Raw genomic sequence first — 20,883 nt, forward strand, 5'->3', positions numbered from 1 at the left:
TCCGGCAAACTCCGGCTGCGGCGCTCCCGCCCCGCCGCGGCCCGCGCTTCTCCCTGTGGGGTGCCGAGGGGCTGCCTGCGAGGGCTCCGTCCCACCCAGCGGCTGGTCTGAGGCCCGCCAAGCTATGCGGGGCGCCTGTCGCCAGGGCCGGGCTCAGGGAGGGGGTGGCCACGGCGTGCTCCTCGGGCCCCCTCCCCGTACGCAGCCTGTTGGGGCCGCTGCGCGGCTACAGGACACCCCCCCCCAAGTCCCCTGGGCCCACCCCCCAGCTGGTGGGGCCCGTCCCCTTGGCTACCCAGGGGACTGGGGACCAGCCATTCGGGGCTCTGCCCCCACCACCTGCTCACCGGAGGCTCCCCGAGGGTGTGGCTGCCCCTTTCCTGTTCCCGCAGGAGGAAGGCTGCAGGTGACATTGGTGGCTAGGGTCTGGCTAGTGTGCCACACCCCTCCCATGAGTTCTCTGGGGCCCACAGCTCTTCTTTGGGGGTCCCCTCTGCTCAGAGCCCCTTCCGGCGACCGCCCCTGTCACAGATATCCCTGCTCATGACAATGCTCCTACAGGTGGAGCCTGGGAGGGGCTGTCAAACAGGGGGACAGGAGCCCCCCAGGGAGCCTTCTCTTTGGGAATCAGATCCCCTGGGGTGCTGTGGGGTGGACATGTGTGTGTCAGCCGGTGACTGTGTGTGGCCGGCTTGCACGTCCGTGTGGACCGCCTCCCTGGCCCTGAGGGCGGTTCTGTCTGGCCAGAAGGCCTCTGCGACCGAATCCCGTTCTCCCCAAGCCCCAGCTCCGCTCCCATTTCACGGGGCGGCGGGGGGGGGGAGGCTGGGAGGCGGAGGGCAAGGCGTGAGGTCGTAAGAAGACGCTGAGGCAGGGCCCGTGCAGGGTGCGCAGAGGCTCTGGGCCAGAGAAGCCGGGCGACAGGACACCCAGGCGCTGGCAGGAGGGCCCGCGGAGAGCCAGGGTGGGCACCCCGGTGTCCGGGGCAGCCGGGCGGCGGGACCTGGGGCTGGGACGGCAGGTCATCAATCTCAGGGCTGAGAGAGAGCTCAGGGGCTTCCTGGGCTGTGGGAAAAGGGTTCTGAGCCCGAGCCTGGGGCTGAGAGCCCCTGTCGGGGGCAGGGCTGGAGGGCGCGGCTGGCTGTCCTCCCGACGGCCGTGGGCTCACCTGGCCGCAGGTGGGTGAAAAGGGACAAGAGAAGAGAGAACCAAACCCCCCCCAGGGCCCCTCGGGAGGGGGCTGCCAGCCGCCTCAGTCTCCAAAGCTGAACATCTCCGCTTCTTTCTCCTTCCAGAAGGCGAAGCTGCGGTCGATGTAGCCGCAGATGTCCTCGCTGTTGAAGCTGCCCTGCGGGGAGCCAGGCCCCAGCCGCCGCGCTTCAGGCTCGGGACCGCCGCCGGGGGCAGCGGTGTTGGGCAGGGGCCCGAGCGCGGTCAGGCCTGACTTGCGGCCCAGCTCCGGGTCCCAGGGGGGCCCGCGGTTGGCGCCGAAGAAACGGGCTTTGATGTCCTCGAAGCTGTCGGTCCAGGCACGGCGGCCCGAGGCCACCTCATCGGTGGCGGCCTTGTGGAAAGCCCGCACAGCCTCCCAGCCGTGGGCGCCCAGGTGCTCGAAGACCTCAAAGCAGAGCAGGTGGCGCATCTTCCGCTCCTCCGCGGGCAGGTCGCACTCCAGGAGCTGGAAGTAGCCCAGCATGAAGAGGTCCAGCGTGAGGCTGGTGTAGGGCACGGGCGCGCCGTCCACGTGGGGCAGGAACTGCTCCGGGGACAGAAGGCCGCGGGGCCGCCGGCTCAGCCGCCGCAGCTGCCGGGCCGGCACGTGCGCCATGACGGCCTTCCAGGTGCCCAGCAGGTGCGCGATGATGCTCCGCTGCTGCCACAGGTGGCCGAGCCGGGGGCCCTCGCTGGGCAGTGGCGGGGGTGGCCCGGGAACCCTGGCCGCCTCCGGCACCCGCGGCCCAGCGCGGCGGGCCTCCAGGGTCCTGCAGGCGGCCGTCTTGAGGGCGGGCGTGTAGGCGGACTTCTTCCAGTGGCTGAGGAAGAGCATGACGATCCGCTCCTTCCGCAGGTTGGCCAGGTCGGGGCTGTGCCCGGCGCCGGCCTCCGACAGGGCCTCCTCGCAGCTGATGCCGGAGTCGCTGGCCTCCTCCGTGTCGCCCGGCCTGGGCTCCCCTCCGATCAGGCCGCTCCGGGGCTGCAGCGGGGCCGGCCAGCAGCCTCGCGGGCACTGCCCGGGCTGGGCCCCCGCCTCACAGGGCCCCAGGTTTGGGGCGCAGGGCAGGCCGGGAGCCGACTCGAAGTTGCCACGCAGCGTCCGCACGGACACCCCGCACTCCTGGATCTCGCGCTGGGCCTCGCTCTGCGGGGCGCTGGCCGGGGCCTCCCTGCCGGCCTCCTGTGGGGGCTGGGCGGCCGGCCTCTCCTCGCCCTGCACCAGCCCGTTCATGCCCCTCAGCAGCAGCGACATGCTCCGCACCAGCCGGGCCACGTGGCTGCACCAGAACGGCAGGGGCTGCCCACCGGGGGTGGCCTCCACGGCCCCGTCAGAGCCCTCGGGCTCAGGCAGGGGGCCGGGGGCCTCCTCACCCTCCAGCCCGGGCGCCCGGGGCAGGAAGTGGCTGTTCACGGTGATGCTGACCAGGGGCTCAGGCAGCAGGGCCTGCAGCTCGGCTGCCAGCCGGCCCAGCTGGCTCTCGTACTCCTGGCAGCGCCTGCGCAGCTGCAGGTCGGCGATCTGCTTCTCCAGGTACAGCAGGTCGTCCTCCGTCAGCAGCTCCCCGAAGGGGCCCAGGATGGCCTGGTGGGTCTGCGAGTACCGCCAGGCGGCCGGCTCCACAGGGCCCGCGCTCCCGCTGTCGTCCTGGGCACGGGGGTGGCAGGTCAGCGGGGCGGCCGCGGGGGCGCGCTCCTGCTGGGCGAAAGCTCCCTGAGGAAGGCCTGCTCCCCGAGCCCCCGGGGACCCCAGCCCGGCCCTGGACACCAGCCGGCCTTCATGGCTCTTAGAGAGAGACGGAGGCTCAGGGAAGCCGCCCTGCCCCGTGGGGGCCGAGCCTTCCCCCCAGAAAAGGCCGGGGTGTCTCTGTTTGGCCACCCCCCAATCCTCCTAACCTCTCCCTCGTCTCCTCAATGTTTAATGCAAAGGCTCTACCCCCAGAGCCCTCCAGGTACTCCCACCAAACTGCGGAGCCATCTGCCATCTGTGGTACCAGGGAGGCCGCGGAAAACGGGCGGCCCAGCTGCTCCACTCCGGGCGCTCCCCAGAGCAACCTTGGCCCTCCCCGCACCAGACACAGCCCTGCCCCGCAGCGCTCTGAGTCTGAGGGGGCAGGCTCAGAGGGGCCCCGAGCTGGGGCCCTCTGGGTCCAGGCTGCGTGCTGGCCCGGTTATCTCTCAGAGCCCCCCAAAGGGGGTGCCCATGCCCGGTGAGGGCACTGAGCCGCCACCTGGTTGCCAAGAGGCCCGGGCTGCCTGGTGCCAGGCGCGCCCTGCAGCGAGGGTCGGGCTCCTTGGCCCAGCAGCCCCGGGGCGGGGAGCAGCCGCTGTCCTGGTGCCTGGCGTGCATTTAATTTTAATTAACTGAAGCCGCCACACATGGCTAGCACTCTGGCCTTGGACAGGGCTCTCTGCCCCAGGCCTGCCAGACCCCTGCATTCAAGCCAAGCCGTCCCTGGGCTCTGGAGCTGCGGTCCACGTGCAGCCCGCGGGAGCCTGGTACAAGCCAGTGAAGCCGCAGCCGGTCTCTGCTCAGGTTTTCAAAGGCTCCCCGGAGGCCTGGCCGCAAGTGGCCCTGCGGTGCCTGCGCATGCCCTCTCTGACCTCGCCTCCGCCCACCATCCCTCATTCACTCCACCCCCCGCCTCCTCCCGGCCGCCTTGGGCCAGCCCATTCTGCCTCAGGACCCTTGCCTGGGCTGGTCCCTCTGCTTGGAACCACCTGTCCCACACTCCCACGTCCCCCCGCCCTGCTCAGGGTCACCCCCCCCAGAGAGGCTGCTGAGCACCCCCAGGGAAGGGCCCTGCCCCTTGTCACTGCGCGTGGAGTCACCCTCCCCGCACACGCTCAGCCGTCCCTGCTGGAGGGCAGCTGCCCCACATCACACCCAGAACAGGGCTTGGCACAGGGAGGAGGGGACCCAACTCAGGTCCAGGAACCTGTGGGGACCACACCTCTAGCCCAGGGGCGGAGCGCTGCTCACAGCTCTGATCTTCCACTGTCTGGCAGGAGAGGGACCTGAGGCCACAGAGAGGCCCAGACCGGGGACCCGGGCCTCAGGACTCCAAGAGGGGGGGTTAGGGTCCCACCTTCCACGTCCACCTGCCAGGACAAAGCTCCGCCCCCGCCTCAGACCTTCGCCTCCGGCTCCACCCCTCCCCGCCTGACCACGCCCCTCTCCCAGCCCGCTGATCCCGCCCACCCCACCTGAGTTTCCTGCGCGGGGTCTGCGCCCAAGCGCGCCTGCAGCTTCCGCACCATCACCTGCCGCTTCCATTCGGGGATGGGCCGGCCGCGCTCATCCCGCGTGGGCACCAGCCCGTCGAGGTCGCCGGAGGGCATTCCGTCCAGCTGCAGCGCGGCCAGGCCGTCGGGGGCATTCGCCGCTGCTGACTCCGCCCCCTGCGCGGATGTGGGCGGATTACTCAGGGCCCCGAGGGGACGCTGCCCCGGGAGGGAGGAGGGGCTGTGAGGGCGTCAGGGGGCGGGACACGGCGGACGGCACTCCCAGCCTGGCAAGTGTGGACCGTCCGAGGGCAGGAGCCGCGGGGTCCCTTGCGGGACCCAGGGTACGTGGGGCGGGGTCGCTGGCTGAGAGGCAGACGTCGCTCCGGCTCGGCTGTGCCTGGCGGGGAAGAGGCTACCCAGGGCGTGCCATGCGGATAGGCGCACTCGCCTGGATAGCAGCGGAACGGACCAAGCCTGGTGGCCAACTCGAGCCTTGACGCGCCGTGCGCACTGTTACTCTCCAGGAGGGGGCGGCACTGTGCGGCATGTCCCAAACCCGCGAGGGCCTCGTCCCCAGGAAGAGGAGAAAGGAAGGGTGCCCCCTCCCGTGGGCCAGGGCGGTGGAGGGCAAGGACGCACCGCAGGGACGGCCGGCGCGCTGGCGGTGGCCCCCCGGGGAGCTGCGTCGGGGGTCGGTACCCTCTGGAGAGGCTGGTCGGACCAGGCAGGGCCGAGAGGTGCTGCGGCTGGGAGGAAGGGGGCGCTGGAGTCAGAGGGGCTCCCAGGGACGTCGGGGCCAGGGCCTGGGGGCCCAGGACCGCAGCGGGGCCAACCCTGCACAGGGAGCCAAAGACCCAGCGAGCCCCACCCTCAAAAGTGCCCGGGCAAACTCAGTCACGCTGGGGGCGTCCACGGGCCTCGGGGACCGGCTGGCTGGAGCATCCGCGGTTGGCCCTGGTGGTCCCAGCCCAGGGCCCAGCCTCTGTCCCCTCACCCCCGCAGCAGCCGGTGGTCTGGGGACCTCACGCAGCCCCTGGAACCACGGGGCCGGTCCTTTGCCGCCCCAGTGCCCCAACCCTGCCGCAGACGCAGGCCAGGGCCGCGCCCTGACCCAGGCCGTCCTGCGTGGCTGTGTGACCGCCAGGCGCCTGTGGCCAGCGCCGGCCCTCGCTCCACGGGGGCCTGCGGACGTCGCTCAGAGGCTCCATCCCCTATATAAATGCCCGTCATGGTCCTCGCGCTGGTCGCGACCCGCACTTAAAGGGCCTTGTCCCTGCCCCCTGCTGGCGTCGCAGACGGGCCGGGCTCCTCCGGAGGGACTCGGCCCTGGGCAAGGGAGGCCCCGAGAGGGGAGAAGGCTGCCCCACATCGCACCGGGGAGGGGGGCCAGCCCCGGGGCTCCAAGCTCACGGGGGGCCCAGGCTGGACGGGAGCCGGCGCCCACTGTGGGAAAGGCTGCTCTCGCTTCAGAGCAGCAAAGGCCGTAGAAGGACCCAGGAAGGAGCTGGCGGCTGGGCAGCGGGCGCATGACCCAGCCGTGTCCTGTGCGTCATCAGCGGCTCACCCCCCACTGTCCCCTCAGAGGGCCTCGGGCGAGGCCCCAGCACCCGCTCCTGGACAGGGGTACTCACGCGAGGGGCTCCCGAGACCTGAGCCCCGTCTTCCGTCCTCCGGGGAGCGCCTCGCGGCCGACAGCGGCGGAGGGGGGAACGGGGGCGGCGGGGGCGTCATCAGGAGCAGCGCCTGGGCGGGGACAGGCCCGGTCAGCGGAGGCCCGGGTGTGCCTGGCCTGGGGCTGCCTGGGCTGCCAGGTGGGGGGGTGTCCGGCGGTCCCGCTGGGCCCCGTCTTGTGGCGGCGGGGTGGGGGGTGGTGCCTCTCAGAACAGGCCTTGAGGGGGTCCAGGGCGCAGGAGTGAGTGGCGGCACCCCTCTAGCTCTGTCCCCTGTGTCTCTCCACCCCTCCACACCGGGCAACCAGGGCTCCCCAACACCCCAGGCACCTGTCTGAGTGCCCCCACTCACGCGCCCCCTCAGTGCTGTGGCCACCAGGCGAACCCGTCTCAAGGCGTGGCTCACGGGCTCCCTCTCGAGGCAGCTCCGTGAGGACCTGGTGTCCCGCTTGCGCTCACTCTCCTCCCTTCGGCCTTACAAGCCATGTGTGCACCCACGTACACGCACACACCCGGCCAGACCGCCCCACCCTCTGTGCTGACAGGAACTCCCTGGCGTGGTCCCCTCCCCGAGGAGGGCAGGTGCCGGCGCCAAGGCTTAGGGGAGTAGCCACCAGGAGCTGGGAGCTGTCCTCGGCCGCACCGGCGGGGGCCACGGCGCTGTGACCAGGCCGCAGCAGTGGCGCTGTGCCCAGGACCCCCCGTGCAGTGTCCTGCCCCCTCCCCGGGGCCGCCTGGGAGCAGGACACAGGACGGGCCCCGGGAGCCTGGGGGCCGCCGGGGCGCCTGCGCTTCGCCCCTCGCCCTGCGCCGTGTCCAGGGAAGGCGCAGCCCTGCGCCGGCCACCCCTCCCGCCCCTGAGCGCGGAGCGGAGGGCAGCCGGGAAGAGCCCGGACCAAGGGGCGCTCAGCCCCCGCGTCCGCACAGGCCGGGCGCACGGGGCAGCAGGCTCGCGGGCTGCCCGGGCCCAGCGGGGCTGCCCGCCGGAGGGCCGTGCCCGCCTCCCCGCCCTGTCTGCCCCCGCTCAGGTGGCAGAGACGGTCCCCAGGAGGAGCCGGAGCTGGCCTCCCGGGACCCTGGAGGCCTTCGGTGGGCAGCTGGAAGCTGACGGCGGTGCGGCCGCCTCTCTCGGCCGGGGGACGTGTGGGCTCCGGGCTGGGTGTGCACTGCCCCAGCGCCGTGTCCGCAAGCAGGGACGCGGCCGCAGGGCCCGCCTGCAGGGTGGTGCTGGCGAGAGTCAGCGGGGCGCGGCACGCGGCCGGGGCCGGGGCCCACGCTGCAGCCCGGCGCTCCGCTCCACGGGCCCCGCTTCGGCGTTCCTCATCGTTTGGAACGAGCGGCCTGCGGGTTCGTTTTGCACAGAGCTTCACGCGAGATGTCTCCGGTCACACCGGGGCAAACCCCTCGGCCACTCTGAGTGCCCCCTCGCTCGTCCACAGGCGGGTCAGCCTCGCCTCCAGGCAACGAGGTGGACCCCCAGCCGGCCGCCCCAGCCTGGCGTGCGCTCCTCACCCAGGGCCTCCAGCCCCTCGGTCTCCGTGGGCCCAGGACTCTCCACCCACCACGGCCACCAGGCGGGAGCCCGGCCCAGAGCCCCCTCTGCTGGGCCTCCACGCACCTCGCTCCTCGTTCCTCGTGGGGACCAGGAGCCCCAGCGTGCCACAGCTCGGGGAGCGCCTGCCCGCGCCCAGCCCGGTGGAAGCAGGGCTGGGCTGTGAGCTCAGGGAGCTGTGGCCGCCCAGGGCTGTCGGGGGCTGTCGCAGCTGCCGCCCCCAGGAGTGGGAGGCACCGCATTAATATTTGAAGGCACAGGTGTCAGGTGGCCAGGCGGGCTTGGCCTGTCCATGGGATCCCTTACCGCACGCCCCAATCCTCCGCGGCGCAGGGCCCCGGGAAGCGGGCCCTCGGGCAAGGCGGGGGCACCTGAGGTCCCGGGGCACCTGAGGTCCCGGGCCACCTGGGAGGGAGAGACCACCTAGGGGAACCCCCCAGTGCAGAACCTCCATCCCCGGGGCACAGAGAGGGCAAGGGACCTTCTCAAGACGCCACAGCTGGGACGTGGCAGGGCTGGGACCCCAGTCCTGGCTCCTGCCCGGACCGGGAGACCCTGGGGTCACAGCTGCCCCACGGTTGGCCCAGGGCCCCGGCAGGAGGAGAGAAGGCCGGCGGTACCCCTGCTCCCGCATCCCTGCTCAGGCGGAAGTCCTGGCCGCTCTTCACCCGGCGTTTCCCAGGGCCGCGCCGGTGCGGGGGACGCAGGCTGGCTCGCACTGCGACAGGGTAGCCCAGGCTCCGCGGTCCCCAGCTGTGTCGCAAACTTCCTGCGTCTGGGCCCCTATATCGTCACCCTGGGACTTGGGTGGGAAGGGGGCCCCACAAAACATGGTGCTTGCCCCGGCCCTGTATCTTGGACCCAGGAGTCTCCTGTCTTCTTCCAGCGTCCGAGACGCGGACGCAGCCTGGCTTAGGTGCTGCAACCAGGGCCCGCCGACCCCGGCCCCCGCGGCGCTGCTGGGAAGCTGGCGGTGACAGGCCGGCGTACGGCGGAGGGCTGGGCCGGGGCCCTCACTCCAGGGCTGCCCCAGTGCCCGGCCCCAACCGGCCGCCCTGCTCCCTGCCCTCCTGGGGGCCCTCGGCGCCTCCCCCAGGGGAACCTGCTCTGGGGGAGGGGCACGACCCTCCCCTGCCCCTTGGAGGCGCGGTAAGGGAAGAGGCAGGGCCTCGGAAGTTGCTCGGGCGGTAGCCGCGGCCAGGGGCCTCACGCCGCCCCGACCCTGGGCCCGAACCCCGCTCCCCGGCACCAAGCAGAAGCTCGGGGGGGGCAGCCCCGGGCCTCGGGGTCCCCGCCTGCGGGTCAGGGGGCGGCTGGCCCGCCGCGGGACAGACGTCATCGCTGTTGTCGCCGCGGTGTCTCAGGGCTCCTGGAACTTTGGCCGGGACTGGGGTCTGCTGTGGCGTTTCCCGGGCGACGGGTGTCCCCACGTTCCCGCGTCCCTCCCTTAGGCCGCAGACGCGAACCGAATCGACAGGGCAGGAAGGGGCAGCAGACGCAGGGCCCCGACGGCGTTGCCCCAGCTGGGCAGAGGCCCCGCGGCGGCGCCTCTCCCACGTGGGCAGCCGCCCTTCCTGGGTTTTTGGTGAGATTTGAGCGGCGCGGTGGCGGCCATGCATTATGCATGGAGGACAGCCGTGTCGAGCAGGGTTACAGCCCTGTAATGCCACCCGGGCCGGGAAAATCATGACCCGCAAGGGGTGCCGGACACCAGTCACCACGGCTGAGATTCGGTTACTGGCCGCGTGGTGAGGCCGCCCATCCCCTGGGGCGGAGACATCCCAGGGGAGCCCCTTGCTGTCTCTGGGCCTCAGTTTCCCCATCTGTAATGGGAGATGTCTGAAGGCCCTTCTGGACCTGGGGGGAGTGGAGCCTGCTGGGTGCTCCATGGGAGCCACCTGTAACCGGCGACTAGGCCCCTTGGTCCCATTTTACAGATGGGAAAGTCGAGGCTCAGGGGCGCTTAGAACTCACCTGCGCCACCTGGTGGTGGTGAGGACGGGACGGGGGCAGGGAGGACAGAGGTGCAGGCAGCGTGGCTCCCCCTACCACCGGCTGCTGCTCCCATTGGCCAGGACCCCACTCACACAGGGCTCCTCAGGAGGGGGCCAGGGTGCAGGGCCCCTCACGTGTCCCAGCCCTCACTGCGGACGAGGTGCCCAGGGAGCAGGAGGACTTGGCCAACGTCAAGGTGGGGAAGCCGAGGCAGGGCCTGGACGTCTGAGCAGCCGCAGACCCTGCTGCCCTGCAGACCCGCCTGCGAAGGGGTTGCCTCCCACGGGGCAAGTCTGGCGTCTGCCTGGGCAGCCCCATCGCCAGGCTGCCTCCACTGGGACCCGAGGCCTCTGCCACCTCCCCCGAGCCCGACGCGGGAAGAGGCCAGCGCCGGCGACCTCTGGGTATTGCGTTTCCATCAATATTGCATCAGGCGCGCCATCCCCAGCCGACAGCTGCCCCCGTCCCCCGCCCCCGCCTTCGCCTGGCGGGCCATGCGAGGCAGGTGGCTGGGTGGGGGGCACAGCTCCAGCCAGCGCTGAGCCGCTGGCGCCCCCTGCTGCCCAGGGCGCTCACTGAGGGAGAACAGAGAGACCCAGACCTGCCCCCGAGTCCCCAGCAGGCTCTGGAAGCTCACAGGACACAGCAGCCTGGAAGGCCAGGCATCTGGGTGTGAATGTGCCAGCCGAGGCGTGGGCCCCAGGTGCAGGCGAGGGGCCGTGGATCGGAAGGAGGCGGACAAGCCGCTCACCCTCCGGCCCTGCAGGCAGAGCGTATGGGTGGGCTGGGGGCCGCTGGCCGCAGGTCACGTGGGGGGCCGCCCATGCAGGCCAGGCTGGCTGGGGGGACTTGCTGACCTAGTGGTGTCACCAAGGAGACCAGAGAAGCCCCAGGAAAGCCGAGAGGGGCCAACTCCCCACGTCCCAGGAGAGCCCTCAGATCCCCCATCCACCCAAGGCTGTGGACACAGTGGCTGGAGGGGTGGCAGATGTGTGGGGACCCGCAGGTGCAGGGCGGGGGCAGAGGCCCTGCTTGGGCAAGGCCCCGGCCACGGGCACCGCGGTGTGGCCGGGCTGGGCACAGTCCAGGGTCTCAGCCAGAGGCCAGGAGGACCTGCTCCCCGGCAGCAAGTCCCCCTGCCTGGTCTCCGTCGCCAGGTCGACCCCAGTGGCCCCCGGGGCAGCCCAGCCGACGGACAGTGCACCTTGTCCACTAGAGCCGCGTCCCACAAACAGCGTCAGCCCGCACTGGGAAAGCAACCTTTACCCAAGCGACCCCCACTGACCGTCCCGTAACATGACGAGCGAACAAGTCACTCTGCAGCAGTGACTGCGGCTCTCGTCTCTGAAACTAGGGCTCCAGGGCGAATGGGGACGCAGTGCGTCCCCCGAGCCCCCAAGCTGCCCCCGACCCCGGCAGTGGGCGTGGGCGTCAGGTGGCGGTGGCCGGGAGGGGACGGTCCGGGGACCCGGGGCCAGGCAGCCCTACCTCCGCCGACCCCAGGTGCCCCGAGGGGCAAAGGGGGGCAGCAGCCCAGCGGGAGACCTGGTGTGGGGACCTCAGTGTCGCCAACTGAAAACGGGGCCCGGCCGTTCCAGGGACACTTCCTTGAAGGGGCAGCACTGAAGAGAAGGGGCAGGCTGGGGCTGCTTTGTCACAGTAACCGCCTTGGGCCCGGAATGGGGGTGTGGGAGGCCTGGGGCGAACCTGGCTGCCCGCTGCGGAGCTGCGGGCCCCGCCCACGCGGCCGTGCGCCCACCCACGCGGCCGCCTGTCCATCCACCCCCATGTCCGTCCACTTGCTCGCCGCCCAGCCGCTCCTCCGTTCACTCAGCAAACACTCGCGGCCTGTCAGGTGCTGGGGACAGGGCCGGCAGGGCAGGCACAGGAGCGGGGCACAGGCAGCAGCTGCCCTCTGGGCGGCCCGGGGTGGCCGGGCCCCACTGGGGTCGCCTCGCCGAGGACCCAGGGTCCTGCTCCCGCCCGTGGGCGACCTCGGTCTGACACAACGTCACCCTGCAGCCCTGGTCACGGGGGATCCAGGGTCATGAGCCCATGGCTCTGTGGCCCAGGCGGACGGCAGGCCTCGGCCAAGGCCCAGCCTCAAGCCCAGCCCTGGTCGCAGCCATCGATAGTCCTGGCCCCGTCCCGGCCGCAGCCACGGCCCCTGCTCGACCCCAGGCCCGGTGCCCGGCAGCTGACTTGTGGGCGGGCTCGGCCCTGGCCCAGGACCCTTCCCCTGCGATCGACACGGTGCACACCCCAGCCAACTGGTCCATCGGGGCGGCGGGGCCTCGACACCACCCCCCCGCCCCGGGTGACGGGCCGTGAATGAGACTTACGGGCCGGGCCGCCTCCCGCAGGTACTGGGCGCAGTCCGGGTGTCCGTGGTACTCGGCCAGGTCCGCTGCCGTGTAGCCGTCCTCGTCCCTCAGGGTGGGGTCCACGCGGTGGGAGACAAGGGTCTGGCAGCACTGCAGGGAGGGGCACAGGTGACCCCGGCGCCACAGAGGGCTGGCACCGAGCCCCCAGCTCCGGGGGGGACCTGCCCCAGGACCTGCGGCGCCCCCTGCACCCACGGCTGCCCGGTCCTGGCCCCCAGCCCTGGGGGCTTGGCACCCGGCCCTGCCAGGGCAGCCAGGCATCGGGGTAAGGCACTCGCTAGGGCCTCTGGCGGTGCGACGGCGGCCCGGTGGGACCCCCCACCCCCACTCTGCTCAGAGCCGACCCGGCCTTGCTCCGGGGGCCCAGGTCCCAGGCTTGAACCACAGAGCCCGCTGCCGTTTCAGCGACTCTCAGGGGTGTGCGTCATCGTCACGTGAAGAAACAGGGTGCAGGTGACAGCCTGGCCACTGCTGGGACTTGCGAACAGAGGGTGGTGGCCGAGACGGAAGTCGGGCCACCTGTGGGGTGGCTGTGCCAGCGGCAACAACGGCTGGGCAGGAGGGTCCTCGCCGGGAGCAGGGGAGCAGGTGGGTCGGGCCCATCTGCTCCCTGGTCAATGTGGCAACGGGGCCACACCCTTCCTAACGCATCTGGGAGGCACCAAGCCGGCGAGGAATTGCCAGGCCAAGGTCAGGAGACAAGGGCTGGGCGCCGGGGCAAGGGTCACACCGGAGGAACCGCTCTTGGGAGGAGTGAGGGCGGTCACGCTCAGGGCCCCCCCGCCCCCAGGCGGAGGGTGCCGCCGAGGAAGAAAGCAGACTCGAGGCCTGCCGGGGGCTCGGGGGCCTCGTGCCTGGAATGCGGGCTGGGCGATCCTGGGCTCCCAAGGCCCTCGTGGGCTGACAGGCAGAGGCGCACAGGACAGGCCCCCGGCCTCGGGTGACGTCTGCCAATCCCTTCTCAACTATGACGTGCGCCACCCGTCAACACAACCGGGAGCACCGGGAGCGAGACCAGAAGACGCGGCGCCGGCCAGCAGACCCACGGAGGCGGAGCGGATGGGCGGGGATGCCGCCTGCTCACGGCCCTCGGGGGAGGCCGGGCTGGAGGGCCCCGGCGTGGGGCGGACGTGAGAAGGGCTGATTCGAAGGCGGAGAACGTGAAAGTAGTAACCGCGTCAGAAACAGAGGCTGAAGAATTAGCGAACAGAGAACGGACCAGCAGAAGCAGAACACGGCGCGGTCGGACAGAAAGATGGGAACAGCCAGCGGCTGCAGTCGGGACGCAACGACAGGGACTGGGTTGGCCGAAAAGCCCGTTACGTTTTTTCATACGGTGGCTCTAGTGGCTTTAACTTCATTCGAAACGATTTTGTCAGCTTGCACTGGGACAGCCGTCATATCAGCGTGCATTTTTTAAAAAACTTATCAAAATTGGTAAATTTTTGTGTAGCTATTTTAATATTGAAGGTGGAACAAAATATATGACATTTTCCAGCACATTATGTTTTATTATTTCAGGAAATGTAGAAACACAAAACAAGATTTGTGCCGTGTGTGGCGAAGGCGCTGTGACTGATGGAATGTGCCTGAAGTGGTTTGCAGAGTTTCTTGGTCTTATTGACATTTTAGCCAAATAATTCCTTGCTGTGGGGCTGTCTTACGCATTGGAAGACCTTTAGCAGCGCCCTGGCCTCTCGCCACTAGAAGCCAATAGCAGGAGATGCCAATGTCCCCCACATATCCAAATCAATAAAGTCACTGGTGAAGATGAAAAAAAATGTGTCTTTATTTTACAGAAGAAACTAAAGGACTTTTTGGCCAATGCAGTAATATTAACCCCGGAATGAGAGAGAGTGGCGTGGGTGCCAGGGTCACGCCTGAGGGGAGAACGCGGGGAACCGCACAGACAGAGGGAAACACCACGCACACAACCGCGCGCTCGAGGAGCCCAAGCAGCCCCGGGCAGGATGCACACAAAGCTGTCACTCCTGGCGCTGTCGCAGCGGAGAAGCAAGCCCAGACAGGACGCGTGCCCTAAAAGCGGCCAGCAGGGAACCCTGAGCTTCAGACGGCGACGCCCCCCGCAGACCTCAAGATGGAGGCCGGAGGCGGGGGCGACGATGTCAAAGCACCAAATAGGTAAAACCTGCGAAGCTGCAATTCTCAACCCAGCAAAAGTATCCTTCAGTCCTGGAGGTGAACCAAAGCCGTTTCCAGACAAACAAAAAGAAACAGAACTAGCCCGCGGCACACCCCGCCTAAGGGACCGTCTAAAGCAGGGGTGTCCGACCTGCGGCCTACGGCCCGCATGCGGCCCAGGATGGCCGTGAATGTGGCCCAACACAAAATCGTCAATTTACTCTAAATATTATGAGATTTTGTGTATGTGTGTGTCATTGCACGTCGCAATGCAGTTAATGGGTGGCCCCAACACCACTCTTCCTCTTCCAGCGCGGCCCAGAGGCGCCCAGAGGCTGGACGCCCCGGAAGCATTTCTCAGACGGAGGGAACGGGGGTCCGTGGGGGCCCAGAGACGCCGGAAGAACGAAGAGGGAGGCTGTGTGGGCGTGTCTGAGGAAGTCTTTATCCATGGACTGAATAAAGCTAATACTGTCACACGGGGTTTTAAAGACTGTGGAAGTAAAACACATTAAAAATGGCAGCCTCCTCCCATTCTGGCCTCCGCCCACCCAGCTCCCCTCCCCGCGGCCACACAAGCCTTCAGGTTGTGACTCGCAAAGTCCGAGGCCACCCCGGAGAGCGGGGGCTGAGCGGACCATCGTGCTCAGCCCCCGCGAGCGCCTGTCCCCCAGACGGGGCAGCAGGCCTCCCCTCGGGGCCCTCGCTGCGCCCGGCACCGTTTCGGGGAGACACCGGGCCTCCTTTGGCCCTGCCAGCCCCCCCGTCCCTACCGGGCTCATCACGGCCTGTGTCGCACAAGACAAAACGAGGCGCCGGGAAGGATAAGAAGCCTCACGGGGTCCGAAGGCCAGGAAGCGGGCAGCTGGGTGCGCAGCCTTGGCTCCCCCAGTCCCGGCCTCCGCCGAGGACCCCGCAGGACGCAGGGCTGGAAGGCGCCCCAAGCGTCCGGCGGTCCAGGGTCCCCTTCCCAGTGTCGGACCCAACGCCCTCTTTTTATCACAAATACGTCCTGACCTCTCGCTCACTACGCTAAAATGAAGTCCATAGAGGCTACAATTTATCTGCACAAATGCTTTTTAACTAATGAGTCCTCCACTCTAACTCTAACATGAAAGGGAAGAGGAAAATAGTTCACTGTGCAACAAGCGGGCATTCGCTGTGTGAAGGCTCAGGTGTGATGACAGGGAGGACACAGCGCGGTGGGCGTGTCTGGGAGAATTAGAAAGCGCCGCCCCCCTCCCGCCCCCCACCGGGCGAACAGCCCGACGCCGGGCGCCCTGCGCTCGCCTCTGCCTTTGAGCAGCCCCTCTGGGCGTCGTGAAAAGCTGTGCCATGAATGACTCTGGTCCAGAAAAAGGCGAGATGTCTGGTGGTGGAGTCCCATCGGTCCCTCCTGCCAATACCGACCGGTCCGTGTCCGTCCGTCTGTCTGCGCATTCACCGCCTAGTCCCTCGCCTGTGTGGCGGTGAGCGCGCACGGCAGCCACGTGAATTCCCGACCCCTCCCTCGCCGACGCGGCCTCACCTCCATCTGTCCGTTCTCCGCCGCGTCGTGCAAGGGCGTCCCGCCCCACGAGTCCCTCATGATGGGCGCCCCCATCAGCAGCAGCCGGTCCAGGATGGGCGTGTGGCCGCCTCGCGCTGCGAAGTGGAGGGCCGTGGCCCCCTCGTTGTCCCGGGCCGTCAGGCCGATGTCCGTGAAGGTGACCTGGGGTGGGGAGGGGAGGGGGACGCTGCGGCTGGACGGGGCGACCGCTGCGGGGGCGCGCGCCACGGGGAGGAGGACGTGGAGGGCAGGGGGCGCTGCGCGGCAGGAGCAGAACCCCCAGGAAGCCGCGACAGAGCTGGCTCCCGCGCTCAGCCGTCATCGCCCCGGCCTGGCCCTCCGGGGCCGCGGACACCCTGCCCGGCCTAGTTTCTGTGGGGGGGGGGGGGGGGGCAGGAAGTCCCAGCCCTTCCTGGAAGACGGTGCCCCTCCCACCCCCAGCCAGGACGGCTGCGGCCCCAGGGCCTTGGGGCTTCCTTCCGGACAGAGGCCTGAGAGGCCCCTCCGTGGGCTCACAGGGCTGGGCCCTGGCGCTGCTCTGGGGCGGCTGGGCATGAACTAGTGGCCACGTGGCCCGGGCCAGGCACTGGTGACCGAACAGCCGGGCGCCCCCAAGCCTGAGAGCACCCACACGGGGACTCCTGGGGAAGGGGCAGGAGAGCCCCAGGGGCAGTGCTGTGGTCCCGCGGCCCTGCAGAGCCGTGCACCCCGGGCTGCACGCCGGCCCGGCCTGGGCCCGAGCTCAGAGCACATCTGACCCCAACGACTGAGGGTCCCCAGTTCTCAGGTCAGCAAACAGACCCAGGGGTGGGCCCCACACCCGCACCGCCCTGCTTGCTCAGAGAGTCTCTGGGGAGCAGGCAAGGACAGGGACAGCCCTCCGGGACCTTTCCGGGCCTCCCCCCGCCCCCGGCCCCCATCGCGACCTCCTTACCAGCCAGACGACGAGGGAGTAGTGGCCGCGAGCGGCGGCGGCGTGCAGCGCGCTCATGCCGTCCAGGGCGCGCAGGTGCACGTCCGCCCCGCAGTCCTTCACCAGGAACTGGGCCAGGTGCAGGTGGCCCTCCTGGCAGGCCAGGTAGAGCGGGGAGGCGCCGCTGCGCGTCCGCCGGTTCACGCTGCTGCGGGGGAGGGCGGGGTTCAGCGGGCGCTTGGACGGCGGGGCGTGTGGTAGGTGGGGTGGGGTGGGTGCCGCTCCAGCCGGGGGCCCAGACCGAAGGGAGGGGAGGTTGCGCCCCCTCCCTTCCCGCTGATGGCTCCCACTCAATCCCCTGCAGGGCTGCCCAGGTTTCGCGCTGCCCTAGGACACCGTCTGGGGCGGAGGTCCGCGGGGCGGGGCCTCTGGGCGCTGAAATCAGCTCCGCGCCTTGCCCGTCAAGCTGTGCGACCCCGGGACTGGCCGGCAGGGGGCGTGTCTCAGCGGGACGGGCCCAGTGGGCCCGCTGGCGGGGGATTCGGCACGGGGTCTGCTCTGGAAAAGGGGCCGCTGGGAGCGCGACTGAGGCGGCCGTACTGGGGCGCCCAGGCTGGCATTGCCGCCTCCGCCCGCGGCAGGGCCCGGTGGGTTCTCGGGCCCCAGCGAGCCGCTGCAGGGAGGGGCCGTCCCCTGCCCAAGGCGGACCCCACCCCTTGGTGACACTACAGTGGGTGCCAGGTGGGAATGTTGGCCCTGGGGCACGGGCCTTCCCATTAGTGTGCGTGTGCGTGCGTGTGCATGCGCTCTAGTGTGAAGCCTCCCGGTTCTCGAAGCGCAGAGACCACGTTAAAAGCTGCGGCCTTGCCCCGGCTGCTGCGGCTCGGTGAGCTGGGCATCACCCTGCGAACCAAAAGGCCGCTGGTTGGATCCCTGGTCGGGCAGAGGCCTGGGTCGCAGGTTCGGTTCCCAGTTGGGGCGCACGAGAGGCAACCAATCGATGTTTCCCTTGCACACCAGTGTTTCTCTCCCTCTCTTTCTCCCTCTCTTCCCTTCTCTCTAAAAAATAAGTACAATCTTTGAGAAAAGAAATCCACGGGTCTGAGAGAAGCTCCGTGGCCAGCGTGGACGCTCCGGGGAAGGTCTGCAGAGGCGGGTCCCAGGCCTCGGCCGAGGGGCTGGGGAACGAGAACGTGGTCCATGGCCGAGATGCCAGGTCTTGCCGTCATCGCATGAGGGGTCGTAGGACAGCCCGGCTGCCCTTTCCTGTCTCCTGCCGCTGTGTGTCTGCCCCGCAAGGCCCACGGCAAAGCCACCAGCCGGCCCCCTCGCCGCCTCGCTGCCGCCTCCCGGGCCCGGGTCCCCGGACTGCCCAACAGGCGGCGCTGGGGCCTCACCTGCCATGGGCGGCGGCCAGGAGCTTCAGGCAGGTCAGGTCCCCGCTGACGGCGGCGTGGTGCAGCGGCAGGGCCCCCTCCAGCGTCTCCAGCGTGGCCGCGTGGCCTTCCCGCAGCAGCCACTCCACCAGCACCGGGTGCGCGAAGCGGGCGGCCAGGTGCAGCGGCGAGACGCCTGAGGCGTCCTGGTCCTGCCGGGGCGCAGGTGCGCGCTGAGTTGGCGGCAAGTCTGGCTCAGTCCCGGGGGGCGGCCCCCGCATGGCCAGAGCCAGCCTGGGGCCACACTGCCGGGGACCCCGCCTGCCTGGGGGCCTCTGCTCCCGCTCCTCCCCCCCGCTCACCCCGGGGCCCTCTCTTTTCATTGAGCAGCTGAGCGAGCCAACCTGCTCAAGGCAAGAGGCAGGGCGAGGACTCTGCCAAGTCCGGTCTGCGTCTGGGACCCTGTCCCATGCAGGGCCCCTTGGCCCACGCACAGCCACACCCCTTCCCAGTCTCCGCTCGGGTCAGGAAGGTCCCCCTGGGACGAGCTCGGTGGCTGCTGTGTGTCTCAGGGCCCTGCCTCCTGGCCTCGGGGCCTCCACCCCGCCTACCCTGGCCGGCCACAGGTCCTGTGGCCGGGGAGCACGTCCCCTGCGGGCTGCCCCTCGGGGCTGTGACTGGTGGCAGAGTCTTCCTCTCCCGGGACCCAGCGGGCCACCGGTGCCCTCCTGTGTCCGGCAGACCTTGCTCACTGTCCCCCACACAAGGGGCAGCAGGCAGGCAGCAACAGGGCGAGGACAGGCCCTGGTAGAAAATCCCCCAAGCCCGTCACTGAGCCCCGGAGTCCCCTCTCTATCGGCTGGGCCTCAGCCACCCAGGCGGCTCCAGCCCCTGAGCCCCAGCACCCGCTGCATTTACCCATGGGCGCTCCCTAGGCCCGGGAGGGAGCTGGCCGCCCTGCCGGCAAGGCCGGGCTCCTGTGCGGGGTGGGGGAGGGAGCACCACGGGGGATGCACGGCGCTGCCGGGGGCGCCGCGGCTCGCAGGCTTCACGCTGCTTTGGGTGGGGCCGGAGGTGGGGCAGAGACCCACTGTACCCCCTGACTGCACCCTGGAGTTCGCACGGTGGGGCCCTGAGAGCGCGCGCCCAGGGCCGAGGTCCCCCTGGCTGACGGCCCACGGCTCGCTCAGTCCCCATGGCCAGGGGCCCCGGGGCGCCCGCTCACCTGCAGACCGCAGCCCCCTTCCCGCACCAGCCAGCACAGCTCGGCCAGGCTGCCGGTGGCGGCCGCGTCATGTGCCGGGGTGGCCCCGTTGTGGGCCCGCTGGTTGCCGGGCAGCTTGGCCCGCTGCACCAGGAACTTGACACAGGCCAGGTGGCCGGCCCGGGTGGCCTGGTGCACCAGGCCAGCCCCCAGGGCGTCGACGATGCCCGGGCCCAGGGCACCGGCCTCCAGCAGCCGCTCCAAGGTGGCCAGGTCCCCGTCCTTGGCGGCCGCGAGCGCCCGCTGCTCCTCCATCCTCCGCCTGGCCGCCCGCGGGCTCTCAGGCTCACGCACAGGCCGGGCTTCCTGTTTCAGGTGTGGACGCAGCTGCCGGCTCAGGTTCCCCGATAAGCAGCCCACAGGGCAGATGGGAGGCGGCGGGGGTGCGGGGGGGGGCAGGCCTTGGGGACCGGCCTCGCAGCCTGCCTGAGCCACCCCGATAGTGCCCAGAGTCGAGCGGGCAGGGGGTGTGGGGCGCAGGGGAAGGGCCCCCACCTCGTCCCGGTCAGGGGCAGGCGCCGGCCCCACGCTGGACCACCCTCTTCCTCCAGGAGGGGGCACGGGGGGCCCAGGAAGGGCGTGTGTCTCGGGCTGGGACGAACCTCCCACATCCAGCGGGTGTTTGCAGTTACAAGGCCCTTCCAGGAAAGCCGCAGGCCCCAGGCGTCTGCCGCTCAGCCTGGCCGTGACGGAGCCCCTGGGAGATGGGTCGAGTGAGGGCAGGCCCAGCGTGGGGGGCGGCCCCGGGGATGAACGCTGGGGCCATGTCCTCGCGCAGGAAGCGGGTGCGGCCCCGCCCCCCGCCCCCGGGGAAACCTCTGCATCCCGGTCCTGAGCTCGCTGGTGCACCATGGGCTGCGCAGGGCCAGCCTGGGGCTCCGCCCCGAGGACGGGGGGGGGGGGGGACAGGGGGGAGGGTCTGGTGGCCCCGCCTCAGCCCACCTCGACCGGCAGGGTCGGCCAGGTCGGCCGGACCGCAGCTCAGGGGCCGGACGCTGCAGCCTCCCTCGCAGCCTGCGCGCAGGGGACCGGTGCCCTGGGGGCTTCCAGAGGGGGCGGAGCTGCAGTGTGATGGTGCGGGACGGGTCGGGGCCTCCGCACGACCAGCGCGGGCACTCGGGGGCCCCGGGGGAGCGCCCACAGGGGGCCCACAGACCACGATACACGCGCCGGAGTCTTTATTAGCTCGTTTAATCCCTGACCATGTTTCCCGGTGCCGTCGTGTGGTCCTTTGCTCCTTCAGACCACAAGTCAGAAGCCCTAACGAAGGAGGTGCTCCCACGCACACTCTCTGTGAGACACGCCACTTGCTGCGTGTCAGAAGGCCACCCAGCGCCGTGGAGACGGCAGTGCCCTGCAGGTGAGATCCAGGTGAGGGTCGGGCGGCGCCGAGCTGGCCCCAGCTCCGCCCGGCGGCCCCGCGGCTCGGCTCTGTGGGCCGCGACCCTGAGTCGAGGGCCAGAGGGAAAGGCAGACGGAGGCGTCTGGCGGCCCTGGGGGGGCGGGGGATGCAGCCCAGCCGACAGCCGGGGTCCTGAGTGATGGAGGGGCCGGGAGGCGGGGCACCTGGAAAGGGCCTGACCAGGGCCTGGGAGAGC

General features: G+C 70.1%; 1 protein-coding gene across 1 annotated transcript; it reads right to left on the bottom strand.

Annotated features, from left to right (window-relative positions):
• Positions 1–1,252: 1,252 nt before the first annotated feature.
• On the bottom strand, positions 1,253–19,540 carry ESPNL (espin like). Its single transcript, XM_054571100.1, has 9 exons — positions 19,247–19,540; positions 18,043–18,233; positions 16,667–16,853; positions 15,712–15,894; positions 12,000–12,131; positions 6,072–6,183; positions 5,089–5,186; positions 4,420–4,614; positions 1,253–2,860 (listed from the first exon to the last, which is right to left on the bottom strand). The coding sequence occupies exons 1-9, from the start codon at positions 19,538–19,540 to the stop codon at positions 1,253–1,255; spliced, it is 3,000 nt and encodes a 999-aa protein (XP_054427075.1).
• Positions 19,541–20,883: the final 1,343 nt, after the last annotated feature.

Source organism: Pteronotus mesoamericanus, unplaced genomic scaffold, assembly GCF_021234165.1.
Source record: "Pteronotus mesoamericanus isolate MK-2021 breed Mesoamerican mustached bat unplaced genomic scaffold, CSHL_Meso_final contig_1018, whole genome shotgun sequence".
Taxonomy (NCBI): domain Eukaryota; kingdom Metazoa; phylum Chordata; class Mammalia; order Chiroptera; family Mormoopidae; genus Pteronotus; species Pteronotus mesoamericanus.